At 40.0% G+C, this 13,094-nt stretch overlaps 1 protein-coding gene across 1 annotated transcript in view; it reads left to right on the forward strand.

Moving 5' to 3' along the window:
* Positions 1-13,094, forward strand: part of GTF3C1 (general transcription factor IIIC subunit 1) — a 119,763-nt gene that overhangs the window by 57,734 nt on the left and 48,935 nt on the right. The window contains exons 10-15 of the mRNA XM_069064139.1: positions 3,511-3,725; positions 6,701-6,843; positions 7,218-7,371; positions 10,139-10,242; positions 11,325-11,509; positions 12,524-12,763. Of these exons, the coding sequence (XP_068920240.1) occupies positions 3,511-3,725; positions 6,701-6,843; positions 7,218-7,371; positions 10,139-10,242; positions 11,325-11,509; positions 12,524-12,763 (1,041 nt within the window). The remainder of the gene's footprint in view (positions 1-3,510; positions 3,726-6,700; positions 6,844-7,217; positions 7,372-10,138; positions 10,243-11,324; positions 11,510-12,523; positions 12,764-13,094) is intronic.

Raw genomic sequence — 13,094 nt, forward strand, 5'->3', positions numbered from 1 at the left:
GTCTACTTTTGAAGTCAGGGAGGCTGAAGTTCACATCCTGACTCTGGCACATACAGCATGACTGTGGTCAGGTCACTTACTCTCTCAGTACCCCACACTTTCCTGAAGGCCACAAGTTACAAGAGAGCTGCTGAGCTGCATTCTGGAGGGTGTTTCCATACCTTTGGGCAGAAACTTGGACTCTGAATAAAGGTTATCATCATTATAATCATTATTGTGTAGATTTTCAATGTGACCGCCATCATCATCATAACAGCAGAATCATAAAGCAGAAGAAATTTGCACAAGTCTTCCAGTCCATCCTTTTGCTATCAAGGCACCTTGGAAAGCCTTCTTATGCCTTTTAGCTCAGACATTCTACAGCTAGTATTTAACCTAAAAATGTCATAGGAAGAGAAAATAGAACTTAACTGTAGAAAAATGTTCAAAACTACTCTTTTATTTAAAGATTAAGCCAACACACATTTATTAAGCATCTATTACGTTAAACAGAAACAGTCCCTGTCTTCAAGGAGCTTGAAGTCTAATGGGGGAGGTAACATGCAGACAGCTGTGTGTGAACAAGATATAGACAGGATAAAATGAATATAATCTCAGGGGAGATGCACTAGTCTTGAGAGGGAATAAGAAAGGCTTCTTGAAGAAGGTGGGATTTTATCTGGGAGTTAAAAGAGGCCCAGGAATCCAGGAAGTGGGGATGAGAAGGGAGAAAACAATCCGTGAAATAAATATACCAAAAAAAGAAAGAAAAGAACAAAATCTTGCATGAAATCGTCAGCATTTAACCAAGTAGAAACAACAAAAAAATGCATTTGTTCTGTGTTCCCTTCCAGATGTATCTGCAGTTTTTTTTTTTTAAGCAATTGGGGTTAAGTAACTTGCTCAAGGTTACACGGCCAGGTGTTTCTGGGTGGGTGCTAAGTGTCTGAGCCCAGATTCGATCCCCAGGTCATCCCGACACTGGAGCCAATGCTCTCACTTGCTGTGCTACCTGGCCTCCCCAGCATCTGCAGTTCTGATGCCTTTGACCTTGCCTTCTTTTTCTTCACATCATCTCTCACCCCATATCACCCTGTATTTGTCTTTCTATATTTTCTGCATGCCTGGTATTTATCCCTTTTTTGGCACTATGTATCAGCACACCATATTTTATTCAACCGTCCTCCAATTGCTGGACACATAGGCTGCTTCCAATACTTAGCTATTAACAATAGAATGGTCGTTAATGTTTTGGGAAATTAAGTTCATTTTCTTCCTTTCTATACTTTCAAGTTAAAATCCTAGCAATGGAATGCCTAGGCTTAAGGATATCATAGGTCCCATGACTCTTATTTTATATTACCTTGCTCTCCAAAAATATTTGTTCTGGTCTTTATTTAATTTTTACAACGTCCATTCCAGTCTTAAAAACCATGAGGTTTTCTTCCAGATTAATTTTTTAAATTATTTTTTTCGCTCTATAAAATAATTTTTGGCAGTTTGATTGGTATGATACTGAATAAGTAAATTAATTTAGGTAGAATTGTCATTTTTATTATATTAGGTCAGCCTACCCATGAGCAATTGATATTTTTCCAATTGTTTAGATCTGACTTTGTGTGAAAAGTGGTTTGTAATTGTGTTCATATGATTCCTAGGTTTGTCTTGGCGAGTAGACTCCCAAATATTTTATACTGTCTACAGTTATTTTAAATGGAATTTCTCTATCTCTTGCTACTGAGCTTTGTTGTTAATATATAGAAATGTTGATGATTTGTGTGGTTTTATTCTATATCCTACAACTTTGCTAAAGTTGTAAATTATTTCAAGTAGTTTTTTTAGTTGATTCTCTAGGATTCTCTTAAGTATACCATCATATCAATTGCAAAGAATTATAGTTTTGTTTCTTCATTGCTTATTCTCTTATTGCTGAAGCTAACATTTCTAGCACAATATTGTTATTTGGTGATGATAATGGGCTTCCTTGTTTCACCCCTAATCTTATTGGGAAGGCTTCTTTCTAGCTTATCCCCATTAGAGGTAATACTTGCTGATGATTTTAGATAGATACTGCCTATCATTTTAAGGAAAGCTCCATTTATTTCTATACACGAGTGTTTTTAATAGGAACAGGTGCTGTATTTTGTCAAAAGCTTTTTCTGCATCTATTGAGATAATCAGATTATTTCTGTTGGTTTTGTTATAAATATAAAGCCATGAGGTTTTCTAGGTTTTACCCAAATTTGTTTTGCTGCATTTGGCATTCAGCCATCCATTGGGTCTTTATGAAGTGAGAGGTAGTGCTGCTAATACACTTTGAAATTAGTCAGGCAAGCAAAAAAAAGGGAAGTCCGTGCTCACCACTAGGCACCTGCTAGTCCTGTCCTTCACTAGTTTTCTTGTTAAAGTGATTGTCACTATCTTTCCTCCCAAAATCTCCCCTATTATTGTTGAGGGTGCCACCATCCCAGTCACGCAGGCTTCTCACTTCCTTCCCACCCTTAACCAGTCTGTTACCAAGGCCTTTCGATTCTTTCCAGTCTACCTTCATAATCTCTCTCACATATACCCCCTTTTCTCCGCTGACTCTGCCACCACCGTGTGCAGGCACTTAGCTTTTCATTTTTGGACTATTGTACTAGCCTCCAGGTTGGTGTCACTGGTCTCACATCAGTTCATTCTCCATTGAACTATCAAACTAATCTTCCTAAAGCACAGGTCTGACCAATTGCACCTTTTCCACCCCAGCTCTAATTTGATAAACTCCAGTGACTCCCTATAATTTCCAGAATCAAATATAAAATCTTCTGTTAAAAAAAAAAATAAAGGGGGCAGCTAGGTGGCACAATGAATAGGGAACTGGCCCTGGAGTCAGGAGGACCTGAGTTCAAATCCAACCTCAAACACTTAACACTTACTAGCTGTGTGACCTTGGGCAAGTCATTTAACCCCAATTGCCCTGCCTTCCCCCTCCAAAAAAGCAAAAGAAGAAATCATTTTAGCATTCAAAGCCTTTCATCACCTGGCCCCTTCCTACCTTTCCAGACTTTTTGTACCTTAGAAACCACCACACGCCCCCTTCCCCCACCCCCCACCCCCCCAGTGTGCACTTTAATCCATTGACCCTGGTCTCCTTGCTGTTCCTCACATAAGACTCTTCTCCCAATTCCAGGCATTTTCACTAGCTGTCTCCCATGCTTCAAATGTTCTCACTCCTCATCTCTGCCTCCTGGCTTCCCTAGGCTCCTTCAACTCCCAGCTAAAATCCCACCTTGTACAGGAAGTCTTTTCCAACTTTTCTTAATTCTAGTGTCTTCCCTCTATTGATTACCTCCCTTTTATTCTGTGTATAGCTATTTTGTCCATAGTTGTATATGTGTCGACTCCCTCAGTAGACTGAGAACTCCTTGAGAACAGGGATTGTCTTTTGCTTTTCTTTGTACCCCCAGTGCTTAGGGCCTGGCATATCACAGGTACTATTACTTATTGACTGACTTATATGGCCACTCTTGATCGTTTTCTTTCTTGTAGCTGGATGGAGGTTCCTAAACCAACATTCAGCAAAGAAGAAGTCATCATCTTCTCTAGGATCCACTGATGAGACTGAGGAAACCTCAGGGACCTTTGTTGACAACATTTTAGAGACCTCCAAAGGCTCTGAGGCAAACATTTCATTTAGTACCCACTCCACAGATGAAGATGGTGATGTGGCTATGATCGAAGAGGTCAAGCTTGAAAACCCCAAGGTGAGTTCTGGCTGTTAGCCACTGGTTTGTTTGGCCTTTAACATGCTTTACATTTCTTTAGTTTTGTAGGTTTTTGTCAGAGGGCCTGTGTGGTAGTGGTAATGTTCATATGGGAAAAGTGATGAAAGAGGTGCAAGATGTTACTCTTATGACTCATTGATATTTATCTCTCTCTCTTGCTAACTATCCCCTCTTGTAGTTGATTTCTTCTGCTTGGATGAGGACATAAATTCTAAACATCAAATAGCATCTTATACCTGGAGATTTTTACCTTTCCTGGAGATTGTTTCAACCCCTCACATCTGCGCTCCTTTTGTGTCCGGTTTGAAATCTCTACAAGGGCAGAGACTGCCTCTTATTTCCTCTCTGTTACCCTCAGCACCTGCCTTGCTCATATGTAATAGGTGCTTAACAAACATTTGTTGCAATGGATCTTGGGTTGCCTGTGGGGACAGACTCTGACCCATCGTCTGGTTTGTTGGCTGTGGAATTTACTAGCTTTCTCCTCAAGGAATCTTTTCAGAAGGTAGAGCAGAATTACCTGCTTAGATAAATCTGATAGATATAGAGCTGGAAGGTCTCTCAGAGGCCTCTCATTTTTGAGATGGAAAAACTGAGATGTAGAGATTCAGTGGCATGCCTCTCTGTGGTCATGTAGCTGTAGAATATGACAGGTGTGATTTGAACCCAGGTCTTCTCAATGCCAAAGCCCACACTCTGTCTGCCATATCACATCGCATTTATTCTGCTGTGTGTAGGACACAAGAAATACAGAATATAGATGAAACAGTTGTCTTCATGAACAAGGCAGTTGGAGGGTAAGAAAACATTTATCTCTAGTGGACACTATTACATGATAAGTGCATTGGAGACTTACAGAACAGTGCCATGTGAGGTTTGCCCAGAGGAATCTGGGAAACCTTCATAGAAGAGGTGGAATTTGATTTGGTCTTTAGAGGATAGTTAGGAATTCAGCACATGAAGAGAGGCTTGAAGGGAATATCAGGCATAGGAGATACTGTGATCAAAGTCATTAGAGGAGATGGGAGAGCTCAAGGAATGTTGGGGAAATAGAGAGGCATCCATGTGGACTCTTGAGTTCTTAAGGGAGCATAAATGCATAGGCCTGAAAAGGGGAAATGGCACCAATTTGTGGAGGCTTCTGAATCCCAGGGCAGGGGCAGGGCTGGCAGGACAGCTGTTAAGTAAGGAGTCATCCACAATTTTTTTTTCTACAAAGGAATAACATAACCATATGTGTGTTTTAAGAAAGACTATCCCATAGAAAACTACCAGCTGGCTGCAGACTCAGGAAGATGTTAAGTTCCCACCTTTGACACATACTGGTTGGGTGACCCTGGGGAAAGTCACTTAACCTCTAAATGCCCTTTGGCAATTCTCTTGATACTGGATTTGCAGAGAAAGTGCTTTGCACTCCTAGAGGAAGTTCCTGACCAGACACTACCTATAAAGGTTTGATCCCAAAATGTATTTAGACACTATGCTAAGCAGTAGAGATAAAGAGACAAAAATGAAATCATCTGCATCCTCAGGAGCTTCCATTCTGTTGAAGAAAACACATGTACACACAGAAGTGAATACACAATTCATACAAAGTCAATACAAGGAACTTTCAAGTGGTGGGGAGGCCATGCCATCCTTGGAGGAAAACTGGAAAGACCTCAGATAGGAAGTCATACTTGAGCTGAGCTTTGAAAGAAGCTTGGGATTCTAAGAGGCATAAGTGAGTAAGAAATGCCTTCCAGAGATGGGCTACCCACAGCCTGAGGAAAAGCACAAGGAATGGAGATGTGGAGTGGTGGGTAGTGAGCAATAGTAAGCAACTTGGGCTTGAAAGAGAAATGTAGAATAAGTCTGGAAAGGTAGGCTTGAGCCAGACTATCAGGCTTTAAATGACAACCAGGAGTTTGTATTTTGTTCTAGAGGCAAAAGAGAATCTTGAGAACTTTGTGATCCTAGAGAGTGGTGTGGTAAGACCACACCTTTGACCACAGGGTTGGAGGAAGGCTTGGAGACTTAAGGGTGAGGAGACCAATTAGGAGGCTATTTCAGTAGGCCAGGCCAAACTGATGAGGCCTAAAATAGAGTGGTCGGAAAGGATGTAATTGTGAGAAAATGTTGTGGAGATAAAATCGACAAGATTTAACAACTCATTGGATATAGCCAGTAGGGTAAGGAACAGTGGAGAGTCCCAAATTTGTGAAATATCGTGGTGCTCTTGGAAAAAACTGGGAAATTAGGAAGAGGAGTGTGTTTGGGGGAAAGATAATGAGTTTTGTTTTGGATGTGTTGAATTTGAAATGCCTGTGGGGCTGTTGGTAGTATGGAACTGGAGTTCCTGCATGTTCTTTACTTTAAGCTGTGTTAAGTAGCCACTCTTCAATTCTTTGCCTGCCCTAGTGGGGACAAAGCACATTTGACTTTGTACAAAGTATTCACTAATGGAAGAACTGAATTTAAATGAAAACAGAACAGATTCTGCCCCAAGTGTTTTCCTTGTAACCCTGCAGGGTAAATGATGGAAAGGTTATTGTCTCTATTGTATAGATGAGGAAACAGAGTCTTAGGAGACCAAGATTGTGTAGCTATTAAGTATTAGATCTAGAATTTAACCCCAGGTCTCCTGACTGAGCCCAGCACTTTTTGCACAACACCACATTGCCTCTCACTGGAAAGAAAGAGGAAGAAATGGACCTAGGAATAGACACATTGCTTATGTGTAACTGCTTTCAGCTGTTAACCTGTTGTTCTTGAAGTCCTTCATGTGCCTCTGCTGGCACTTATCAAGGTGTAAAGAATCTTCGGAATGGAAGACAGTTTGCTTGCTTTGCTTTGTTTTTAATTTAAACACGTGGGTAAAAATTATCCAAGGAGTAAATGCTCCAGTAAATGTATTATTTAAGGTCTAAGCCTTTCTGGACATTAACCCAGTTTTACTCTTGATGTTGTCTTAGGAAAATAGTGCTCTTCAGAAAAAAGGGAAAAACTCCAAGGCCACAACCCAAGAGAAACCTCATGAAACATATCGGGTGCTCAAACGACGAAACTTGATTATAGAGGCTGTGGGCAACCTCCGATTGATCGAGAGCTTATTCACGTAAGAATGTCTGTCTTTGTTATAGTAGTGATGATAATAATAATAATAATAATAATAATAATAATAAACGATCATAATAAATCAGAATTAATTAGAGCCACTTGAGTGTTGACATTAATTATCTCCTTAATCCTTGTAGCATCCCTGGGTAAAAGAGATGGAGAGGCATTTGGGCTTTAGATAAAGCCTTGTCTGAGACAAACTGGACTACCCTCTATTACCCCCAAGCACAGTCCTTCCTGACACCCAAAAAGAAATGACCAGATTGCAACTTAAAAGCTATGCCTGGGTCTTAGTTTCTTTTGGCCAGCAGAGTAAGTTGTGAGATGTGTTGAAAATAACAGATCCAGAATTTCCTTTTTGTGATCATCCAGGCTTCAGAAGATGATCATGGACCAGGAAAAGCAAGAAGGAGTATCTACTAAATGTTGTAAGAAGTCCATTATTCGCTTAGTTCGGAAGCTATCTGAGGAAGGGCTTTTGAGGCTATACCGAACCACAGTTATCCAAGACGGCATTAAAAAGAAGGTAATCTTAAAGATACTCTTGCCCTCACAAAATTTTTTTTAAATCTACCCTCTCCCTTTTTTTTCTCTCATTTCACCTCCCTTCCACCTTTCTCCTATCGCCCTTTTTCCTTCTCTCTTTCCTATTCCATATTCCATCTTTCTTTTCTACTTTTCCTGCTCTGCTTCCCACACTCCTTTTCCTTTCTTCTCTGTAACTCCCTTTCCTCTCCCTCCCTATTGCCTCTCTCTCTATAATTATCATCTTTTGTCATGTTATTTCTTCTCATTTAAGGAATAGAAATTGTCCCCTTTTAAAAAAAGGAAACCAGATAAAGCATGGGGGGGAAGTAATTTGCTTATTTGTAAGGAATTATGTAATTCCTTACAGTTGTGCAGTTCTCTGGTTTATAAAGCACATAACAACTGATCTTTGTGGTGTGCTGGGTGATTTACAGAGCAGTTTTCATGGTCTCCTTTGAACCTTCATTGTCCCTGTAGTAGGCAGTAGTCTCATTTTACAGATGAAGAAACTGAGGTTCATTGAAGTGAAGCCCCTTGCCCTGTGTCCTGCAGGTCATAAGTAGCAGAAACAAAAAGTAAACAGAGGGGGTGGCCAGGTAGCACAGCAAGTAAGAGCACTGGCCCCAGTGTCAGGATGATCTAGGAATCAAATCCGGGCTCAGATACTTAGCACCACACCCAGAAATAACTGGCCGTGTAACCTTGAGGAAGTTACTTAACCCCAATTGCTTTAAAAAAAAAAAAAGTAAACACAGATTTTCTGAGTCCATTGCACTCCCATTTTGCCGGGCCATTTCTCTGGTAACTAAACCAGCTGTTCAGCTAGCCCTGAGGGTCCGAGGAAAAAGGAAGCTTATTGTAGCTCATCAGGGCATTGCATGGAGAAATTAAATAACATTTAGAGGGTAAAATTTCAGACCAAACATCAAAAAAAAAATTCCAGGGAAGTCTGCAAGAAGTTATCCCAAAGGAAATTATGGAAGCAACTCAATTAGATACAGTACTGGGGTTATCCAGTAAGGAACCATACATCTTTTTTGTCTCGTAACTCATCTATTTGAGAAAATTTAAAGTTATGGTGCATTCCCATAGTAACTATAACTCAGCCTTTTTGTACATATTATAAGTCATACATCTTATGAGATATGAATATACTAACTCTGCTCTGAAAGTAAAGGAAATGGCACTGTGGGGACAGTCATTTTGAATTTCCTGTCATTTTTGGGTCCAGTTTTCAATTCCAGGGCTGGTACTCTATTCACTGTGCCACCTAGCTGCCCCAAAAAGAGCTTTTGCATAGATCAGTTCATATAGTCAATATCGCCATAGAGCAGTTGAAGTCTGAGATGACTGTGTTTTACAAATGGAGAATTTAAATTCTCCCTAAACATAGAGCAAGTCACTCAAGTTTAGTGCCATTAGTTAATGAGCAATTACAAATGTAATTAAATGTGATTAAATTACAAAGGTAATTAAATGAATTAAAAGTACAAGAAACAGCATATCATACATCCTCAGAAATGAAAACAGGCCCAGGAGGATGGAGTATGAGTACAGGGTGGATGAGAGAAAGAAGCAGCATGGATCAAAGAAGCCAGCCCTGTCCTTTACTAATGAGAGTAACTGTAATTGGTTTTTAAAATGACTACACAGTAGCTTTAGTCTTCATTTCAAAAATTCTAATTCCAGGCTAGAAAAGTGTTCATTGTCTTGGGAAAGCTGAATATGGTTAAGATGCATGCGACTCTGCACTGATGTGAACCCGATGCTTTTGCCCCTGTGCTTGTTTCCTAGGCTAGGCAGCTAGATCTTAGGAAGTTTCCAAGACCTGCTCAACTATGAAAAGCAAGAGATCTCAAACCAATGGCAAAGAACTTTCAGTCTGACTCTGAGCTTTCAGGATTGCTATTCCCTTTCCATCTCTGGCTATACTCCCTAACATATAGAAAAAAGAGGGAGAATCTTCTTTTTTCTCCATTTCACAATTAAAGAAGTCAGTTACAATAGTTTTTGTTCCATTAAATAAATATGAATATAAAAGATCAAAGCCCATTGAAGGAGACTTTATGCATGGTAGGAAAAAAAACAACAGTGGTGTTACAGAATGAGACCACTGAATTTAGAGTCAGGGGATCTATGTTGGAATATAGCCTCTGCTACTGGGTAACACGAAGCCTTTGTTTCCTAGTCTATAAAAGAAGAACTAGATTCCCATGGTACCTTCCAGCTTTAAATCATATTACTCAAGGAAGAGTATTGAGCCACCATTATCTTTTTCAAATGAAGGTCACCCAGGGTCACTTGTAACTAGAAAATGATCAGATGGCTGCAGTGTGACCATCTGTGACATCACAGTCAATCCCAGGTAGGCACCAGGAAGGAAGCTAATGCCCTAGGACTTCTTAGGAGGAGATTTGCAAGTGTTGCTGCTTTATTTCAGAGACCTAGTTCATCTTCACAGTAGAATAATCATTTCTCTTAAAATAAGTACAAAGCTTCATGATTTTTTAATTTTCTGGCTGGAGTAACTACAAACCAAAAAACAACTGGCATCTTGATATAGTTGTCAAAAGTATCTTTTGGAAATAAATCTGAATATCATTTGAAAATAGATATAACTGTATTAATAAAAATTGGGGAGCAAGTTATGTCTTTACTCCTCCTCTTCCTTCTGTGTCCTCCTCTCTCCTCCTCTTTTTTCCTCTTCTCCCCTCCTCTGTCTTCCCCACACCTGCTTTTTTGGACACTGTGGCTGTTTTCCATAGGTGGAGTTTGTGGTCCATCCTTCTGTGAACACCAATGACCCTCTCATGAAAAGTGCCATTGAACAGGTTCGTTTCCGGATCTCCAATTCAAGCACAGCAAACAGGCAAGTTGCAATCCCCAAGAAGGGTTTGTGTTCCCCCCTCAGGCATCGTGCGGAACCTTGTCCTTTTATATTGTCAAGCGATACTGATTAAGTACTTAGTGTGTAAAGGGCACCTGACAACAGGCCCTGGGGAAGATGCAGTACTTATATAAGAAAAGATCTCTGCCCTCATGGAGCTTACTGTCTAACAGAGAAATAAAACATCATTGATAACTGCAGTACATAAGGACATGAGAGAAATGCAAAGCAAAGTTTTATTCAGATTTTATGAAAACAGACCAGTTCACTAACTTGGGTGGTTTTTTGTTTTGTTTATTTTTGTTTTGGTGCCCTGGTCTAGCACGGTCCAGTTTCCAAGATTCTGTAGAAAATGGAGCCCTAAAGTTTCCCTTTCTCATTCTGTATTCAACAGGATGGTGGGGAGGGGAGGTGTTGGGAGGGGGTGAGAATGTCTTTCTTAGGCACAGATATTTTGTTATAGGAAGCTGACTCATTTTCATATAATTCATAGCTTGTTAGGCTATGAGCAGAACTGTTCATTTTATTTTCTGCACTTCTTTTTCTTTTTTCTTTTTTTGCCTTTTGGAGAGTGATTGGGGTTAAGTGACTTTCCCAAAGTCACACAGCTAGTAAGTGTGTCAAGTGTCTGAGGCCAAATTTGAACTCAGGTCCTCCTGACTCCAGGGCCGGTGCTCTATTCACTGCACCACCTAGCTGCCCCCTTCTTTTTCTTTAAAAGCCAGCAGTAAGCATCTGTATTTACCAGAGTTTGCCTCAAGCAGGGGTTCTTCACCTTCTTTGGGTCCTAGACCCCTTTGTCAGCCTGGGGACCCTTTCCCAGAATCTTGTTTGTAAATGCGTAAAATAAAAATATAGGATTATAAAGGAAGCCGGTGATGTTGAAATACAGTTATGAGATTTTAAAAGTTTACAGAGCACCATCCTAGAGAACCTGTGAGTTATCCACTTGGCCTTTCATGATCCTTCTTCTGGTGTGAAGGGTTTCTTTGTGCTTTGATAGATCTTGTCTTTCTTAGGGTCCTTGACATCCTCACCATGTTGTGCCTTTATTCTGACTTTAGGGTTAAACCACCCCAGACTCCTGCTCCCCAGGAGGAGCCGGAGGAAGAACGTCAAGGAAAAGAGGAAGTTAGTGGATCCGGGGAATCTCACACAGCAACTTCTAAATCTGAAAGCAGTGGACGAATGAAGAAAACTGATGAGAAAATGGGCATAACACAGCTCAAAAATTATAACCCTGTTGTAGGTAAAAATGGCTTCAATTCATAGTTTGGGGCTTATTTCATGATCATTTTGACATGTCATTCATTATACAACTGAAAATCTAGGCCCAACTCTGAAATTTACTGACTATGTGACCCTTGGACACTTTGTTTAACCTCTTTCAGCTTATTTTTCTTCACTAACCCAGGACTATTAAGTTGGATAATAGACCCTGCCCTGCCACCTCAAAGGACAGCAATATGAGATAATTGATTTTAAAACTATGAAATATTAAACAAATATAAATGAGGATCATTCTTCTTACTTTCACTTACTAAGGATCCATAACAAATGACTTTTTTATTTGAAGGGCCCATCTCATTAGTATTTTCAGCTCAACAAGGGAGGGAGAAATGCTTTGAGGCATGCATGCATGCACTCCAGCAGAAGTGATACATTTGCTTCTGTTTCATTCTTCTGGGAAGGTGGTGGCAGTCCTGCTTTCAGGGATTGAGATGAAACAATCTCATGATTGATCTCTGCCTTTTCTGACCTTTAACTGTGCCCACTACTTGCTCTCCTCTCATCTGCCCTTGGTGGAGATGAAAGAAGAGCTGACTTTGATAAGGAAATAAATTATATAAAATAGTCCAGATCTTAAGGTGACAATTTCAGTTCCTTTAGGCTTTGCATAATCTTCATAAACTTCATCTGGCTTATATATTTCATTTTTTGCAATATAATAATTAGCAGGAAAGATTTACAGATATAAATAAAATAGTATTATACCGTAGCAGAAAGAATGATGGGCTACAAATCCAGAGATTGAGGCTGTCATCCTACTTCTGCCCCTTCTAAGCTCTGTAACCTTGGGTACATAAATCCCTATGCCCACCCAGCACTTCCCAGGACTCTATTTCCGTAGGAGAATAAAGGTCTTGTATTAGATGTCCTTTAAAATCCTTTCCAGTCTAAATGTTGGCAGTGCCATAGTTACTTAGATGTAGGAGGAATTGAGTTGCATGAAGTCTTCACCATTCTTCCTCTTTTTTCTCAGTTCCAGGACTTGGACGTTCCCTGGGATTTCTCCCTAAAATGCCTCGATTACGGATGGTCCATATGTTTCTGTGGTATTTGATTTATGGACATCCTTTAAATGAGATATTTGAGAGGACCGGTCAAGATGGTGAAAGAAAGATCAACAGTCAAGAGCCTAGCAGTGACCCCAACAGAGTATGTATCCAGGTCCCTGGAGGAGGAGATTCAGAGGCTGAAGTGGAACTGGCTACAGAAACAGGTGAGACCCTGCCACTCCTGTGGGCAGAAGCTATATAAGTAGCATAAACCTTAATAATTTGAAAACCATAATGTTTATTATGCTTTGGTTAGCATGCAGAAAACATTTGATTTCACCCTTATTTCAGTTATTTGAATAAGGGGTCTGAAAACCAACAGCATTTCTATTTTAATTCTGATATTTATTTGATTTTAGCCAAACTGTGTAGTCTATTTATTTAGGTAGTTGCCTAATCAGTGATGATTTGCCTTGTTAAAGGGAGTTTCCTTACTGATAACTCACTACACAAACAAAATCATAAATCCAGTTTAACAAAAGTTATTTGGATTCT

Source organism: Petaurus breviceps, unplaced genomic scaffold (genome assembly GCF_028583685.1).
Source record: "Petaurus breviceps papuanus isolate PSGF00001 unplaced genomic scaffold, PetGlider_PUasm1.0 138, whole genome shotgun sequence".
NCBI classification, from domain to species: domain Eukaryota; kingdom Metazoa; phylum Chordata; class Mammalia; order Diprotodontia; family Petauridae; genus Petaurus; species Petaurus breviceps.